This window comes from Squalius cephalus (genome assembly GCF_949319135.1).
Source record: "Squalius cephalus genome assembly, chromosome: 19".
In the NCBI taxonomy this organism is placed as follows: domain Eukaryota; kingdom Metazoa; phylum Chordata; class Actinopteri; order Cypriniformes; family Leuciscidae; genus Squalius; species Squalius cephalus.
This window is the reverse complement of record NC_137140.1, coordinates 7,812,511-7,830,239: the sequence shown is the minus strand read 5'-3', so window position 1 is coordinate 7,830,239 and position 17,729 is coordinate 7,812,511. Positions and strand designations below refer to the sequence as shown.

Below are 17,729 nucleotides of genomic sequence, written 5' to 3'. Positions count from 1 at the left end.
AAGAATATTTAGAAATAGAGAAAAAAAAATGAAAAGCTAGAAATAAAGCCGATATAATGTACATTCATATTTATAATGTAAATTCCTATTTATGAAACACAAAGCTCGCCCAAAAGGGAAGGTGACTGATCCATCGACTCATCGAAAAACACTCACACTGGCCTCAGGCCTCAGGCCAGTGTGCCATCCTTATTATTGAGCTCCGCAATTTTGCAGATGCTTGTTTGGCACTCAGTTTATAATAAACTCACAGATTAAGGCTTTTCAACAAATGTAAATTGCAACTTTAGTCTTTAGAGTAATCCATCTTGCAATGTCCCTTTTTAACCAGACCTCATATTTTTTTCCACTGTTCAAAAAGTAAGTCTTGGTAGTGTTTGTGATCTCAGCTGTCATTAAAAGGCCATTTCCCGTGTGCTGTTTTTGCAGCCTGTGCTGGTCTCTGGGGTGCACAAGAAACTCAACGCCAGCTTGTGGAAGGCAGAATCCTTCAACCAAGAGTTTGCGGATCACCAGGGAGACCTCATGAACTGCAAGGATGGAGTAATGTCCAACTCAGGAGTCAAAGAGTTCTGGGACGGGTTTGAAGATCTCACGAGTGAGTGCCACCTGAAGTAGACATATAAGCATTTATCTAATTAATCGGTCTGTTTCTATTTATGCTGATCACGCTCTCTCTACAGAACGTCCCAAGTCTAAAGATGGAGAAAGCGTGGTGTATCGACTGAAAGACTGGCCCTCAGGCGAGGAGTTTATGGCCTTGATGCCCTCCAGGTAACTCATTAACTGAGGAACACAAGGAGTAGATTTGCTAAGTAGACATTTAGAAATTGGTTTAGGGGTTGTGAATGCTGTTCACGACACTAAACATTTCATTCGTACATTCCGATCGGATATAGCTCTGTTTTAGTCTTGTTTTAGCATGTGCGTCATCTCATTGTGTAGGTATGATGATCTCATGAAGAACCTCCCCATGCCTGAGTATTCAGACCCCGAGGGAAACCTCAACCTGGCCTCCCATCTGCCCTCCTTCTTTGTGCGGCCGGACCTGGGCCCGCGCCTCTGCTGCGCTTACGGTGCTGTCTCTCTCACATTCTCACAGGCAGATTTATTAGTAGCTTGCTATGTTTACTGCATTGTTTTACGGTGGAAAAACTAATAATTTCATCAAAAATTATATTAAATTACTGGAAGGATCTCATCAAACTTGTCATATTTCACCCCAAAAGAAAAGAAAAAAGAACTTTTGCAAAAAGAAAATGTGGCCTTTTTTAGGGCCGTTTAGATTGTTTGAATTGTGGCATTGTTTTCATGATAATTAAGAATATTTTCCTCTAAATTGTGATCTGCTGTTACTGTAATGCAAAAATGCTGTACTATTTACAAAGTATTTGTATATCATGGTAGTAATTGTTGTATTGCCTAATTATGCTTAATTTAAATGGGATTGAAATGAAATGGGAATGAAAAACTGAATGTTTTGATAACATGCTGACTTGAATGATGTATGATCCATGTCACAGGTGTGGCGGCATCTCAGGAGCAGGACTTTGGCACAGCTAGCCTGCACATGGAGGTGTCTGACATCGTCAGCGTGCTGGTTTATGTTGGAGTGGCTAAAGGGAATGGTGTCCTTTCCAAAACGGGTAAGCCTGAGACCAGCTCGCCACGCAACTGTCAACAGCCTGTCCGTTAACTTGGTCAGCCGTGTTAGGTTTTGGGGCCTCTGCTAGAGCTGAATTGTTCCATAAACCCCTGAGCTCAGAGGAAAAAAAAAAAAAAACACAGAACATGGTTTCCACCCTGGAAACAATGAAATGTGAGAGATGCATCTGGAATGAGTTTTCCCTGCCTGTACATGGCCATAGCAGCACTGCAAAGAGCTTTTCTCTGCACTCATCAGATTAAATCAGTAAAAACTCAATCCAAACCATGGAGAAGTTTCACATTAAAAGGGCCATATTACTATGGTATCAACTGAAAACCATTTGTAGTTTTACATGACATCATCTGCGCTCTCTCTGATCGTCTACAGTTAATTATCCGATGGGTGTCCACTACAGTAGACAGTTCTCTAAAAGCCATTTTAACTATTCAGGGTATGATGTTACATCTGAAGCACCATAGGTCAGTGGTTCTCAACCTTTTTGACTCCAAGGCCCAAGGACTATTCCATTTGTTCTTGATTTACTGGATAAGTATTTAGGATAAGGATTTTTTTTTAAAATAAATAATTACTTTATATATTTATGCACTTTATTTTATATTTATAAGATATTTTAAAACTTGGCAAAACTAGAAAAATGTATGATCAATATAAATATGCCTATGGCGCTTCAAGATTTTATTAATTTCATGACATATCCAGATCTAAAAGTCCCACTTTTAACATTAGGGCTACCTCATGTATCCAGCCTTTCCAAGTTTCCAAGAAGCCTAACCCTAACCCTAAATGAAAAATGAAACCGAAGGGGTGACCCGAGTTCAGAGACCGGCTCCTGGTCCACTTTGATCACTTTCCTCACTGTCCTGCTCCGCTTTCGGTCTAATCTAACTAATGTTAGTCGTTTTTAGCTATTTTAATGCTTGTTTTGTCTTAAATCATTTAAGTCGCCTTGAATGTTTGCTGAGGTCACGGCCCCCTGGTTGAGAACCACTGAGAATCACCTTTGACCCTAAGCAAAAATGTCTTCATAAGTCATGACAACATGCATTCATCAGAGAGATGCAGCAAGACCTTATCGTCTGTTGTGTAAAAAGCAGGCAGTTCCCCCCCCCCCCCCCCCGTGCCTTAAATATACGGTGTGTAAATGACTTGTTTTATGATTGTACTGTTATAGTTCACACAGACGTTCATCGGTGTGATTGTGGTTGTGATTTCTGAACGACACATTTTTTGTCTTACTTTTCTGGTCGTAATTTTCATGCCAACAGCTGCTCCTCTCCCTTCTCTCTTTCCTTCTGCGATGGCCGTTCTATTTTTAGACCACTGTCTCAGACACGAGGAGTATATATATATATATAAGCCAGATGCGCACACACACACACTTCTCCATTAATTTTTAAACATCGCTCCGTCTTCAAAGGGGAATGGCGCTCCCTGCCTTTGTAAAAAATGAAGCTGACTGTGTGATGTGTTTGCTGTGTAACCGCATGAATGTGTTTGTGCCAAACACACAGGAGTGCTGAAGAGGCTGGAGGAGGAAGATCTGGATGACAACGTGAAGAAAAGATTAAAGGACTCGAGCGAGACTCCCGGAGCCTTGTGGCACATCTACACGAGCAAAGACGGCGAGAAGATTAAAGAGTTCCTGCACAAGGTTATTTTGATTTGATTTCAAATAATACAGTGGATCACTGAGGCGACGCTCACTCCCTCTCTCTCTGAGCGAGTGTCCTCGTGAAACCTGCCGTCCTTCTAGCACAAGGGAGTTTATAGGATTCATTTCATATGTTTGCAGGTATGTTGTGCGTGTGCTGTTGGTTTAACTCAAGGTTTGTACGTGACAGGTGGCGAAAGAGCAGGGCGTGGAGATCCCAGCGGATCACGACCCCATCCGTGAGCCGTGCTGGTACTTGAGCCGGAAGCTGCGTCAGCGTCTGCTGGATGAGCACGCCGTTCAGGGCTGGACTGTGGTGCAGTTTCTGGGTGATTCAGTCCTGATCCCTGCCGGAGCTCTGCACCAGGTCTCGTTGCACTCCTTCCTCTTCTGCAATGAGCAGATCATGATAGTTTTAGATAGTTATTGATTATTCAGACCAAAAAAAGCCCACTTGATTGACATGGAAAGCAACAAAGCTAAAGGATGTCTTGTTTACCGTGTTGCTAACAAGTGTTCAGACACTTAAGCCACACTTATGTCTGAATGTCATTTAAAAAATCTTTACTTTACTCCTGTAAAGCCTGACATATGAAATCATAGAAATTCTATCATTTATTTGAAATGGAACAGTTTATTGAACCTTTAGACAAAATATATATAACAAAAGTTTGTATCATATTTTATAGATCTGGCTTTTATGGCTCATATAGAAAGATGTAGGAGAATATGGAGCTCATACAGGGGAAAATACACTATTTAATGCAGTTGCTGATATTTATATGGCCAAAAAGGAAGATGAGATTCTGATAGCTTGTAATGTAAATCAATGAGATTAGAAATGCGTACAAATATCAGATGTCATGCTACATCCCCCAATAATGTGTCTTCCGTAAGATGATATTTAAATGCTTAGTTTAATGATCAATATCCTGTAGTTTTTATTGTGGAGGCAAAACATTTAATGCAATGCAATACAATGATGATAGAGAGATGAACCAATAAATGTTCCTCAAAATCCTAATGTATCATTTTAACATGATTTTTCTGAAAATAATGTATGGATCATCAAGCAAACCTAAGTCGCTTCACTCCACTATGCGCTCATCTTAAAATATTACGAACGATATAAAAGTTATTCTTACGTCTACTTTATAAAAATGGACAGTTTTAGAATTATAATAAAAATGCCTTTGACTTGCTAAAAAAGTATGATCATCAATCAAACAACAGAAGGCATGTGGGTTTGATTGTAGATTGCTAGTAGGTTGTGTACAACAAAATGTAGTTATTATTTACATTTTATTTATTTACAATTACACATACTGTAAGTTATTTAGGGAAGGTGAGCGTATTTAATGAACCAATCACAGGCACACTTCCTCTTTCTGTACTAGCTAAAGTTCCAGAGTCTCATCAGCGCACACTCACGTTTGTGTGCGTCTCATCCGTACAGGTGCAGAACCTTCACAGCTGTGTCCAGGTGATCAATGACTTCGTCTCTCCGGAGCATGTGGTGCATTCGTTCCACCTAACCCAGGAACTCAGATCCTCCAAAGAGGAAATCAACTATGAAGATAAGCTACAGGTAGAGTTCAAACGCACTGGAAAAATCTTCAGATGCATTTTACGACACGAGTTACAAATATCAACGTTCCTCGGGTCCTTAAAAAGTGTTGAAATTCATTTTGATCAAATTTAAGGTCTTACATTTGTGGGGCCAAAAAAAAAAAAAAAACAGGAATAGCATTTCAAAATAAGAGTCATTCATCAGTCTCCACTCTCTCGGCTCTCGTCTTTAACCGTGCGAGTCAGTCGCGTCATTCTAACAGCCTGCCGTTTCTCTCAGGTCAAGAACATCTTTTACCACTGCGTGAAGAATGCCGTGGGAACATTAAAGAGGTGCTGCGCAGAGGAGGAGGAGGAAGAGGAGACCAACTCATGACACCCGTCGACACGTTCCCCCAAATATGCACACTAACGCTCACACCGCAAACCTCCAGTGCCAAGCAGAGAAGAAACACACACCAGGAAACTGTATTTATTTGTTACCGACACCATAGCAGTATAGCCCATCAGGATGACTGTGATTGACACGCCACATCTGAAGATAATCCGGCAGCGCCGCTGTCACAACTAGTGTTTGTTCGTCTGTTTGCTTTCGTTCCCCTTTTGTTCTTTCCTACTGTATAGTTTCAGTGGAGAATCGTATTTATTTTCAGGAGTTCTGCTCTGTTCTCGATCAAATGTAAATGTGACTTGTACAGTTTGCTAATGGATTTCTGATGCCGCTCACTACTTTGGAGACTTGGAGTTACTGTGAGAGAGATCCGCTGTCTCGTGTCCTCATGCCATATCTTTTGAGAAAAAGAACTGCCAAACAATTGTAAACATTGTAAAGTTCTATTATGTAAAGAAAGACTTAATAAATAACACTTCAGCATTTTATTAAGAAGTATTCACTGTAAAATGGAGACATTTACAAAAAAAAAAAAAAGTTGTAATTTATTTAAGAAAACTCTCATTTCTCCTTTTTATGTTCAGATTTACTATGGTGAACTTTTGAAGTTCAATGGAAAAAGGAAATCGTACTATGCTGTGTAAATATATACATATATACATTCACTGATGTATTTTTTTAAACATGGCTTGCTTCAATTTCAAATTTTAAAGTGCAAGTGTTACATGCTTTGTACATTGAAGTTCAAAAGGGTTTTACATTTTCCATTAAAATGGATTTATCAGATATATATGCCTGCCTTTTGCCTTATTGACAAGCTGAAAGAGAAATTCACACACACACACGCACACAGAGTAGTGTCCGAAAGTGATGTCCAGAGGGGATGTTGGTCTTTAATGACCCTACAAGTTCCATTAATCCATCAAAATGAGGAAAATATATATTTTAAATATAAGGGAAGAACAAAACAATAAACTTGGTTATGGTATTTATCTAACAAAAGTATATGACAAAAAAGGCAAAATACAGCTACAGGTTTTATTTGACTGGGGGAAAAAATGCATAGAAAAACAAAAGCATGCATTGGAAAAAGCATACATTGACCACAACATAAGTTATAAAAAATGTATTGATTCTCTCTTGTTTTGCATGTGTTCATAATTTCTGTGTATGACAGCTTGGCCAAAAATTGTCTGCACTATTTGGCATGTTTCATTGCGTTATGACAAAGAAAAGAATTGACTCCAAGTATATGATTACAAAATCTTAAACAAATAAAGGGCGAAGTCACTTTTGGCCACTCCTGTATATTTGTGTCTGTATATAGCTACAATGTATCACACTCAGCAATGTAATCGTGCTGCATACGTTACTGTAGCTTATTTCATCTAAAACGAGCCTCGCTGCGCAGTTCACACGAGTTTGTTCCCACGTTGTTTCTTCAGATTCACATAATCTTTCATCGGAATGTAACAAATTGCTCCATAAATTGCTTATGTCTCCAAAAGCGAGAGAAAATAATGTTAACCACTAGCCAAATTGTGCCCGCTTTTAAACACGTGCTGTCATTCACAGATTGGGCACAAGAGGGCGCTATTGAGCTGTTGTGGAAATTTAGAAATGATGAGAGACAGCCGGGAATATTTGAACTATTAATTAAACATGAAGAATTTATGTTAAAGTTATACGATTCAATAGCCTCCAACTGTGTACAGTTGCCAGGCAGCATAGAAATGAGTGCATTAACACAGAATTCATCAGATGTGCAGTCACAAATGTGTACCACTTTATTGTTTTACAATAGCTTTGAATGTTGCTCATCTAATAGACCTTTGTTACTTGACTGAGAACAGCAAAACTAGCAGGTGGACAAACAACTCAGATTAATGCTTCCACTTGTTAAAATCTTTAATGCTTGTCAGAACAAGTAAACTCACAAAAGAATTATACATAAATTCTTGTTTTCAATATCTTAATCTTGTACGTACAGCTACTGTAGAACAGCCATTCATGCATCAAAACACTTTCGTCGTATGATTTTCATTGATTTTTACATCGTAAAATAACAAAACAATCTGACGCACCCTGATTACTGTGGTAAACCAGTAATTAAACATTGAATTAAAAATAATAATAAAAAGAGCAAAATGTGGATTTGGTTCCCTCTTCATGACACAAATATGAGCCATACATTCATCTCTTCCCAGGCGCGTCTGGCACATGTTGGTACGCTTTTGATTAGTGTGAGGAGTGAACCTGGTTTATTGTTAGACAATGTATGATTGTGCAATCAGTAACCTGAAAATATTAGCATCGTGATCCAGACGATCCTTGATTGATGAGTACAATGCAAAACGAAGCTTCAAAAGAACCAATGACAACGTCAGTTCATCCAGAGTTCCTGATGTGTTTCGGGACAGCTCCATTCCTATGCTGAAGAATGACACAGCTGAGCGGGAAACAGTAGAGATGAGAAACGAAGAAGTGATACTAGAGCACATGACATGATTATTGCTTATAGTTCTGAATGCAATCGTTTCACACTCATGTTCAGTCCCAAAGTCCCTTCTCCTATAGAAATAATCCACGGTTATTAGCACGGCTGTTGGCGATCTGGCGGAGATGATTCGCTCTAGTCTACAGGACTTCTGCAATAAGGCGAAACAAGAGCTGCTGCCGCAAAGCTGCTTATCTGTGTGTGGAAACAGAATGCAGAACTAATTGCATTGATGCCTCTTGGCTTCCTCTATGCCCTAAATCTGCGCTGTTGATAGACGACTGAAACTGCATGAACACAGGTACTGCACAAAACCCTCACACACACACACACACACTCACACACATTATAGATGTAATTCACAGTGTCTGTGTAGGAAATAGTTTTAAATTCCAAGTGGGATTTTGCTGATAAAAAGTCTGATAGCATAGTGTCCGACAGAATCTGTTCGTCTCCAATGTCCCTTTTCCCTTGTACTTCATAACAAAAAAAAAAAAAAAAAAAAAAAATGCGTTAGAAATGTTCAAAAAGGCACACGTACTTCAAAGAGTTGTTTTCTTTCTTCGTATATCCAATCGCTACGGGCACCACTGAGAAAAGTCGTGAACCAAACCTGCCGACGGCCGAGTGAACCATCGTTTGCGCCACCGAGCGCGTTTCCAGATCTTTCTAATGCGCTTCCTCTGGCACTCGATGGCGATGGAAGTCTCCCTTTGGTGCGTGAGCGTTCACAGCTTCTCTCCGTCCAGCAGCTCCTGCAGCTCCTGCTGGATGTCCTCAGGAAGCTCCAGCCCCGGCAGGTCTTCCAGAGGGATCTCCTGAGTGGGCATCTCCAGTGGAGGGAGCTGTGGGATGGGAATGTCCTTGGCCTTGCGCTCCTCGGCCGTCTGCGGAAGCACCCAGAGCTCAGACTTCTCCACGAAGTCTGCATCAGCGTAGTGTTCCTTCTTCAGCCGCACGTTCTCCGCCCGTATCCGCTCGTTCTCCTGTTTCAGCCGCTCATTGTCAGACACCAGGCGGTCCACCAGCTTGCGTAGGTCATTGATGGTGGTCTGCTGCTCTTCCAGACGGGTTTTGTCGTCTTTCTGGGCTTTGCTGCCGGCGCAGGGCTCTGGGACGGTGCCTTTGTTCTTCAGGAGGTACAGCCAGGTGTCGTACTCGCGTTCGGAGGGTTGGGCAGTTCCTCCTGGCTGTAGGTAACGGCGTGGCGTCTGGTCTGAGGAGGAGACATGCTGGAGCGTTCTGGGCTTGTCCTCTCGCTTAGCTCGCTTCCATCGCTCCTCGATCAGTCTCTGCTGTTTGATGTGACTGTCCCTCTGAAGCTCCAGAGACAAGCGTGCCTGCGGAGGGAAAAACATCTGAACATCTCGAGAACTGATCTATCCGCTATCCACACAGCAAAATAATAATAAAAAACAATACTGGACTTTGATGAGCATCTAGGCGTACCTGTTCACACTCCGTGAGCTTCATGGCCTCCTTGAGAAGTTCTGTGGAGAAACAACAGGTTATTTAAGCACACGCTTCCAGGGCTGGTTTCTCAATCACAGATCGAGCCCAGTGCTAGTCATAGATTATACAAGAATTTAAGCATTTGTGAGACAAACTTCAAGGAGACAGAAGCACTATTCGTTTTTTTGACGGTAATCGTTTCTCTTGGGGATGTAAGGTCATTTCAACATTTACATGGGCTAGTCTCAGAGCTTGACATTAACTTTTTTCTTCACCAGCCACTAGAGTTGTCAAAAGTACCGACTTCGGTACCAAGTCGGTACTGAAATGTAAAAAATGTGACGATACCAGCATTTTGAGCGCTGTTGAACGGATTGTTAAAAACCTCTGATTGGCCATTGTGTTGACGTGCTCAACATATATGTCTGTGATTGGCTACAATGATCAACGCTTCAAAAACATGTTGTCTTTGACGCTCTTCATCGAACGCTTACACAGATAAAAACTGGAGTATTTGAAAGCGCCGTCTATCAGCAGATATATTAGGGATCCGCTGATAGACGCCTGCTTTTAAATGCTCACGTGTGTATCTGTGTAAGCACTTGGTGAAGAGAGTCAAAGATATCATTAGCCGCGTTTCCATTACCCTTCAAATTGCGCAAATTGAAATTGCGAATTGAAAATACGCCCAATGGAAACACGTCAATTTCGCAAAAACTCCCATTTATCGCAAAAAAGTTTTTACGCTCTCATGAGGTGGTTTTTCAGTCAATTCGAAAAAGGAATATTTCGCAAAACTGCAATGGAAACAGTTTTTGCGCATTTACAGTCACCTGACTTAGAAGACGCAGTGTGTTTGAAGTCCATGTATAGCTACGCAAATAATAATTTTATATTATTTTATTATAACATTTAATAGGCTATATTTAGAAGACGCTTTTATGCAAAAAAGGAACAAAGCTGAGCGTGGAGCGCGCACTGCATGACACGGAGGCGCGGCCGCAAACACTTGCATTTTCTTAAAATACTCCATTTCTGGTCAGACAGAAAATAATAATACATTATTCTCAACCACTTTTATATGTGTAAACTCACAATAACAAGAAAACGCTGTGCTTTTGTAAAATAAAAGAAACAATCAGACGCACTTTCATGATCTCCGTAAACTGGAGCACGAGAACTGAAACAAAATATAGCATAGGCTAAAGCTTGAAATGTCCACTTTAAAACTAACAAATTCGAATTAAAAGCTAATACCTTCTGATTATGTAGGCTAATCCGTATGAAAGTTGCATTTCTCTCTAAAAGCGCATCTGCTTAACAGCGGAGATGGAGATGTGATTTTAGCCGACACTTAGAAAACAATAGTTTATTGATTATATTAACGGCTCTTCTCATTCAGCACTGCGGGAAAGACAATTCCAGTTTCTAATTTGGCCTTAGAAAACCAGTAAAATCGACATGTTTTCCATATTAATTTGTGAATATTTTAAATGTTTAATAAAGGGGCAAAAAGTCATAAACAAAGCACAGCAGTTGTGTGTAGCCAGTTCAAATTAAAATTTTGGTGTTCAACTTTGCGTTTTAAAAAGACAACAACCGTTCATTTTTCGTTTTTCAATTAGGGGTTAAAAAAGGAAAAACAAATAGACACAAAAGTAGCCTACATGGATCGTTTGGACAGAATACGAGACAGAATTCTTTATTAAATTCATAAAAGAAACAATAATTAGCCTATAGGAATACTGGATTCTAAATCTCAAAGAAATGCCACAATCGGAGCAGAAATGAGGGCGAAACACCCAGAAACTCCTTATATGTGTCGTTCGGGGGTCTTTCCCTGCCATTAATGCTTGGATAACACGCCACGTCTCCTTCCATTAATAATAATAATAATGTCTAATGCGGTGGCTGTGATATTATAACCAACGTCCGTTGCCGTGATTTAAGGAATGACTTATCGCGAGAGAAAAAAAGACGTTTTAGTCGCATAACATCGGTTAATGGAAACGCCGTCATTTCGCAATAGTTTTTTATCGATATTTAGATAATAGCGCAAAACATTTGCGCAAATCTGTAATGGAAACGCGGCTATTGTTGATCATCTTTGTTGATCATTGTAGCCAATCAGAGACATACAGTGTATTTGATACACTGCCGATTTTGCAGGTTTTCCTACTTACAAAGCATGTAGAGGTCTATCATTTTTATCATAGGTACACTTCAACTGTGAGAGACAGAATCTAAAACAAAAATTCAGAAAATCACATTGTATGATTTTTAAATAATTAATTTGCATTTTATTGCATGACATAAGTACTTGATCACCTACCAACCAGTAAGAATTCTGGCTCTCACAGACCTGTTAGTTTTTCTTTAAGAAGCCCTCCTGTTCTCCACTCATTACCTGTATTGACTGCACCTGTTTGAACTCGTTACCTGTATAAAAGACACCTGTCCACACACTCAATCAAACAGACTCCAACCTCTCCACAATGGCCAAGACCAGAGAGCTGTGTAAGGACATCAGGGATAAAATTGTAGACCTGCACAAGGCTGGGATGGGCTACAGGACAATAGGCAAGCAGCTTGGTGAGAAGGCGCAATTATTCGAAAATGGAAGAAGTTCAAGATGACGGTCAATCTCCCTCGGTCTGGGGCACCATGCAAGATCTCACCTCGTGGGGCATCAATGATCATGAGGAAGGTGAGGGATCAGCCCAGAACTACACGGCAGGACCTGGTCAATGACCTGAAGAGAGCTGGGACCACAGTCTCAAAGAAAACCATTAGTAACACACTACGCTGTAATGGATTAAAATCCTGCAGCGCACGCAAGGTCCCCCTGCTCAAGCCAGCGCATGTCCAGGCCCGTCTGAAGTTTGCCAATGACCATCTGGATGATCCAGAGGAGGAATGGGAGAAGGTCATGTGGTCTGATGAGACAAAAATAGAGCTTTTTGGTCTAAACTCCACTCGCCGTGTTTGGAGGAAGAAGGATGAGTACAACCCCAAGAACACCATCCAAACCGTGAAGCACGGAGGTGGAAACATCATTCTTTGGGGATGCTTTTCTGCAAAGGGGACAGGACGACTGCACCGTATTGATGGGAGGATGGATAGGGCCATGTATCGCGAGATCTTGCCCAACAACCTCCTTCCCTCACTAAGAGCATTGAAGATGGGTCGTGGCTGGGTCTTCCAGCATGACAAGGACCCGAAAAACACAGCCAGGGCAACTAAGGAGTGGCTCTGTAAGAAGCATCTCAAGGTCCTGGAGTGGCCTAGCCAGTCTCCAGACCTGAACCCAATAGAAAATCTTTGGAGGGAGCTGAAAGTCCGTATTGCCCAGCGACTGCCCCGAAACCTGAAGAATCTGGAGAAGGTCTGTATGGAGGAGTGGGCTAAAATCCCTGCTGTGTGTGCAAACCTGGTCAAGAACTACAGGAAACATATGATCTCTGTAATTGCAAACAAAGGTTTCTATACCAAATATTAAGTTCTGCTTTTCTGATGTATCAAATACTTATGTCATGCAATAAAATGCAAATTAATTACTTAAAAATCATACAATGTGATTTTCTGGATTTTTGTTTTAGATTCCGTCACCTACAGTTGAAGAATACCTATGATAAAAATTACAGACTTCTACATGCTTTGTAAGTGGGAAAACCTGCAAAATCGGCAGTGTATCAAATACTTGTTCTCCCCACTGTATATGTTGAACGCGTCGACACAATTGGCTAATCAGAGGTGTTTAAGAATCCGTTCAACAGCGCTCAAAATGCTAGAGGGAAATGCTGGTATCGTCACATTTTTACATTTCAGTACCGACTTCGTATCGAAGTTGGTACTTTTGACAACTCTACCAGCCACTGTGGCTAGTGGTTTTCCAAAGTTACTAGCCACTCTGCATTTTGACAATTCTGACATCGATACCATGGGGAAAAACTGCCATATAGATATTTTTAATTTTATCTCATAATTTGGCAGCAGGTATATTAGGCTGCTGTCACTTTAAGACCTGACACACAGATCCATTAAATTTTTACTTATGAATTTTCTTTCTCAACTGAGTTTTATGTTACGTTCACTTAGAACATAAATGACTGTGTTTACATGGATACTCACCAAGACCGGCATTTTGACATTATTTTGTGTGTATTTGACTGTTTAAGTGCAATAAGCAGCAGAAAAGAACTAAATTTAGTACTGAATGAGTAAAATTATGCGTAATCCCACACCTAAATTCAAGCCCTGTAACAACAATACTGATCCGGAGTAAATGAAACGTGTGAGTGAGGAGAGGCGGGTTTGTGTGTAACTCGCTGTCGGAGAGATGAGAGAGCGGGAAAGAGCAGCTGGTATTGTGTATCTTTTCTGTGGAAAATGAGCATTGGAAGCGTTTCAGATATTTCAGTATCGATATGTTATCGAAAAATCTATATTTTCCACCACACTACATTGGATGTGGTGACTTTTTAAGTGTCTACAATTGAAAAATGTAATCAAACCCGCCAAAGTGGCTAGTAGGAGTGACTGTGTTACATGCCACTGCTGAAATAATTATTTTTAATGTCAAGCCCTGGCTAGTCTGTGATTTTATTTCAATCCAAATCCAGAAAGTCTGTTTTTCTGCCACCACACGAAAAATGACTAACTGCTTTTTGAGAAACACAGAGGTTGTATGGTACTTTAATTACCATACGCATTTACATCTGTACATTTACAAGAAGGGATCAATCCAAAAATCTATTCTGCTCCACTATAGCGAATGGGAGCTGTCAAGAAGGAAAAGAAAATCTAAATCATGTAAACTTTTTAAACAGGTCATTATTATAGTATGCAATCATTTAAAAAAATTTTTTATTTATTATCTAAATTTATGTAAATTACGGCTTGCACAACTAAATGAGTCAAATGTATAGCCTACCTTTTTTTAAAAAATTACTTATTACTGCTAATTTCCTTTTTTTTTTTTTCAATTATATCCACCATTTTGAGAAATGAAATGAAAAGTAAGACAGAAAACTGGGGTGGTGATGGCGCAGTGGATAAGACACAAGCCTTTGGTGTGAGAGACCCGGGTTCGAATCCACTGTGAGACACCAATGTGTCCCTGAGCAAGACACTTAACCCCTAGTTGCTCCAGAGGCGTGCGACCTCTGACATGTATAGCAATTGTAAGTCGCTTTGGATAAAAGCGTCAGCTAAATGAATAAATGTAAATGTAAATGTAAAACAATTCAAACTACAGTGTGCCAATTTTCATATTTTAAATAGGATATTTAAATAATTAAATAATAAATATGTTATTATTTTCCTATTATTAAATTAATGCGAATTACAATAACAGACATTTTGTTTACCACTGTGAATAATTTGCTATCCGATAGCACGAGTTGTTTCACTAAGGTACCACGCAGATGTATTTTTATAGACGTCCCCATGAGAATCACTTAAAACAGAAACCCACCTGCAGCTTTTCTGTGGCAGGAGATGGCATCTTCAAATTTCCCAGCAGCCACCAAGCGGTCTGCTTTCCTGCACTGTTGATGGGCCTGAAAGAGATGATATAACATATTACATTATTTCATCATGTGACTGATAACAGTACAGATAATCAATGACAGCTTTCCTGCTTCTAAACTCGGTCCTGGAGGGCCACTGTCCCGCAGAGTTTAGCAACACACCTGTCTGGAAGTTTCTAGTGCCTAGTAAGACCTTGATTAGCTGGTTCAGGTGTTTAATTGTGGTTGGAGCTGAACTTTGCAGGACAGTTCCCTCCAGCAGCAGGATTGGACACCTCTGTTCTAGAGGATTTCAACCTACAAGAAGTTTTAATGAAAGTTCATCTAAACCTTTCAATCACAGCAGAAGGGTATCCAAACTGATGTGACTGCTTCTGTCATCCCTCCATCACTCCAGGTCCAGCTTTATTTAGATCTGATTCTATTGTTCTGTAGTTTTCCAAGCAGTCCAGAGGAATTACTGGGAACTAGTCTTTTACTCAAACTCTCCATCATCAACCTCATTACACAAGGACTATATGAAATATAAACTCAAGTTTCTTATGTAGCTTTAGGGTGTGTTCACACTTCTAGTTCGGTTTGCTTGGTTCGGACCAAAAAAATTTTTTTTTTTTAGTCTTGGTATTAAAATCATGCTGGAGACTGTGATTATCAGGTTTTCTTCATGGTCATGTCATTGAAGCAGAAGCGGAGAATACCAAAGACTTGGCTTGCTGTCTATGATGGAGGGCTCGTCCTCTACTACATACCCCCTGGACTTCTTAAACGAAATTAGTAATAAAATAAAGGTGTAGATGATGGGCTAATGGAAGGATGCTGGAAGAATTGTCACTGGAGCCATAATATATGTCTAGACCACAAAACTTACTAAATACACTCTTCTATATATCATATGTATAAAGTATTAATATAATATCTGTATTGTCTTAAGTAAATAACATTTATTAAGTTATTTTAATATCACAATATAGCTAGCAGAGGGAGAAAGATGTGTCAAAAAAACAGATCCAATGATTTGCTTTTATCTTTTGTTATGCTGATACTATAATCTACAATGAAAAACTAATAATCTAACCAAGCTTTCAATAACGTACTGGCATAAACGTCATAAGACTCTAGGAAATAATAAAACACACATTTAGAGTCATATGTTAATAAAGTAACGTTAGGCTACTTGTGTGTTTGTTTGTTTAAAGGTGATCAGCTGTCAGCAGCAAACAAACACACATTTAGAGGCTAACTCCGACAGACTAGCTTACATAAAAACCTGAACACGGTTTATACGAAGCCTTCACATCACAGTTAACGTAATTAAAAACCCGGGTAACTTAAATGGCTGCACGTGTTTCCGGACAGGTGAACCTCTTCGCAGCTGTATTTTAATTTGTTCAGTGATTAAATGCGGCTAAGCTAACAGCAGCTAGCATGCTAATGTGGCTTGTAAACAAACACTTACGAGATTGAGAGGACTGTCCAGCACCTCCATTCCTTCATCGACTACAGCCTCAACTACACGAGGGACTCATTGGCACATTATTGTGTTTTTACCGGGACCAGAGACTCTGGTTTCACCGGTTACTCATCCACTGCTACAATAGACGAGCAAAAAAACACCAACTTCCCCCTCCGCGACGTCACCGCCGCGTCATATTACGACTTGCGTGTCGTGAGAACGCTGTTCCTCTCGTCATTTTTATTTCCACGAGTGCTAAAACACATTTCTAGAAACCTTCACCCATTTTCTCACAACATTAAACACAAAACTAAGTCTTAAAACTACATTCACAAAACCACCGACTCTTCAGGCAAAATCAAACAATCGCCTCAAAACCATTTCACCTGTTCTCAAAGTCGAACAATGCTTTCAGGTCATACACACATCAGGCTATATAAACAACACAGCATTCATCAGACACTACATCAAAAAACTGGAGAACACAGCTTCCAGAGCATGAGTTTACAGTTAAAAAGAAAAAAAGTAGGCCTATATTGCATACAGCAAACTAATTTACGTTAAGGCCTACCACAACTTAATGTTAGGCCTACTGTACTGAAAGTAGGCTATATTGTATTGAATAGTGTAGCCAATAACTGTAAAAACTAAAATAAACTATAAGGATGTTTATATCATGTGAATAAAAGTAAAAAAAAATAATAATTCCACCCTATAAAGCGATCGAGTCCATTCATATCGACCATTTTTCCGATCTCTTTATGAACTTTTTGAAGCGTCAAAGTGTCAGTTGTGAAGCTGTCAATGGAGGGACAGAAAGCTCTCAGATTTCATTAAAAAAATATCTTCATTTGTGTTCCGAAGATGAACGAAAGTCTTACGGGTTTGGAACGAGACATGGGTGAGTAAATGATGAACTATCCTTTTAACTTTTTCTGCTTGTGTTATAGGCCTACCTTCTTGCAACACAAGTGCATCATAGTGCAAAAATGTGTTTTAGTGAGTGAGAATGTTTTTAGAGTTTTGCAAAAAGAGTGCATGAGATTTGGAAATGGTGTATAACTATATATTCATAATTGCCTGAACTTGTTTAAGGTTTTGCAGAAAGAGTGATTTATTCGACAAATTTAGGCCTTTGGAGAATTTGCTACAGAGGATGGGGTTTAGCGTCTTAGCAATTGTGAAAGCTGTTAAAAAAGCGAAATCATATCACAATAACATGTTTTATCCTCAAAACGCGTCTCGTTATGATGTTCAAACTCTGCTCTGGAGTTCTGTGATGTTACTTCACCACTAGAGGACGCTTCTGTCCTACAAATTACTTTTTTTCTTCTTCTTTTTTTTTTTTTTTTTTTTTTTTTTTTTGTTGTTACATGTACCGTGTTTCCTTTTTTGACCTATTCAAGCAATCTGAAATCCCTAAATATATATGATATATAAACGCAAAATATTGCTTTCTGATTTTTGTAGCCTACACGATGGGTAGGCTACTTTAAATCAACAACATAACAACAAA

General features: G+C 39.7%; 2 protein-coding genes across 6 annotated transcripts in view; one reads left to right on the top strand and one right to left on the bottom strand.

Annotated features, from left to right (window-relative positions):
- The window catches only part of jmjd1cb (jumonji domain containing 1Cb), a 128,748-nt gene extending 122,680 nt beyond the window's left edge, over positions 1 to 6,068 (top strand). For all 4 annotated transcript variants that reach the window (XM_079850934.1, XM_079850933.1, XM_079850932.1 and 1 more), the window contains 8 exons: positions 430 to 598; positions 684 to 774; positions 946 to 1,076; positions 1,524 to 1,646; positions 3,181 to 3,320; positions 3,511 to 3,687; positions 4,777 to 4,908; positions 5,170 to 6,068. In XM_079850934.1, the coding sequence (XP_079707060.1) occupies positions 430 to 598; positions 684 to 774; positions 946 to 1,076; positions 1,524 to 1,646; positions 3,181 to 3,320; positions 3,511 to 3,687; positions 4,777 to 4,908; positions 5,170 to 5,265 (1,059 nt within the window). In that variant the 3' untranslated portion in view covers positions 5,266 to 6,068. The remainder of the gene's footprint in view (positions 1 to 429; positions 599 to 683; positions 775 to 945; positions 1,077 to 1,523; positions 1,647 to 3,180; positions 3,321 to 3,510; positions 3,688 to 4,776; positions 4,909 to 5,169) is intronic.
- A 107-nt stretch (positions 6,069 to 6,175) lies between these two features.
- Positions 6,176 to 16,407, bottom strand: nrbf2b (nuclear receptor binding factor 2b). Of its 2 annotated transcripts, none has more exons than XM_079850940.1 (4): positions 16,217 to 16,407; positions 14,706 to 14,790; positions 9,227 to 9,267; positions 6,176 to 9,117 (listed from the first exon to the last, which is right to left on the bottom strand). In XM_079850940.1, the coding sequence occupies exons 1-4, from the start codon at positions 16,244 to 16,246 to the stop codon at positions 8,506 to 8,508; spliced, it is 768 nt and encodes a 255-aa protein (XP_079707066.1). In that variant the 5' UTR covers positions 16,247 to 16,407; the 3' UTR covers positions 6,176 to 8,505. The 2 variants fall into 2 exon arrangements, with proteins under 2 accessions (XP_079707066.1, XP_079707065.1); XM_079850939.1 differs by having other exon boundaries at positions 7,052 to 9,117; positions 9,200 to 9,267; positions 16,217 to 16,390.
- Between the last annotated feature and the right edge of the window lie 1,322 nt (positions 16,408 to 17,729).

Bases quoted from the DNA above. Each gene is read 5' to 3' on its own strand.
- nrbf2b (XM_079850939.1), bottom strand. From the start codon at position 16,246: ATGGAGGTGCTGGACAGTCCTCTCAATCTC. The intron at 14,791-16,216 runs GTAAGTGTTTGT...CATCTCTTTCAG, and splicing joins TGGACAGTCCTCTCAATCTC to GCCCATCAACAGTGCAGGAA. The intron at 9,268-14,705 runs GTGGGTTTCTGT...GTTTCTCCACAG, and splicing joins CTGCCACAGAAAAGCTGCAG to AACTTCTCAAGGAGGCCATG.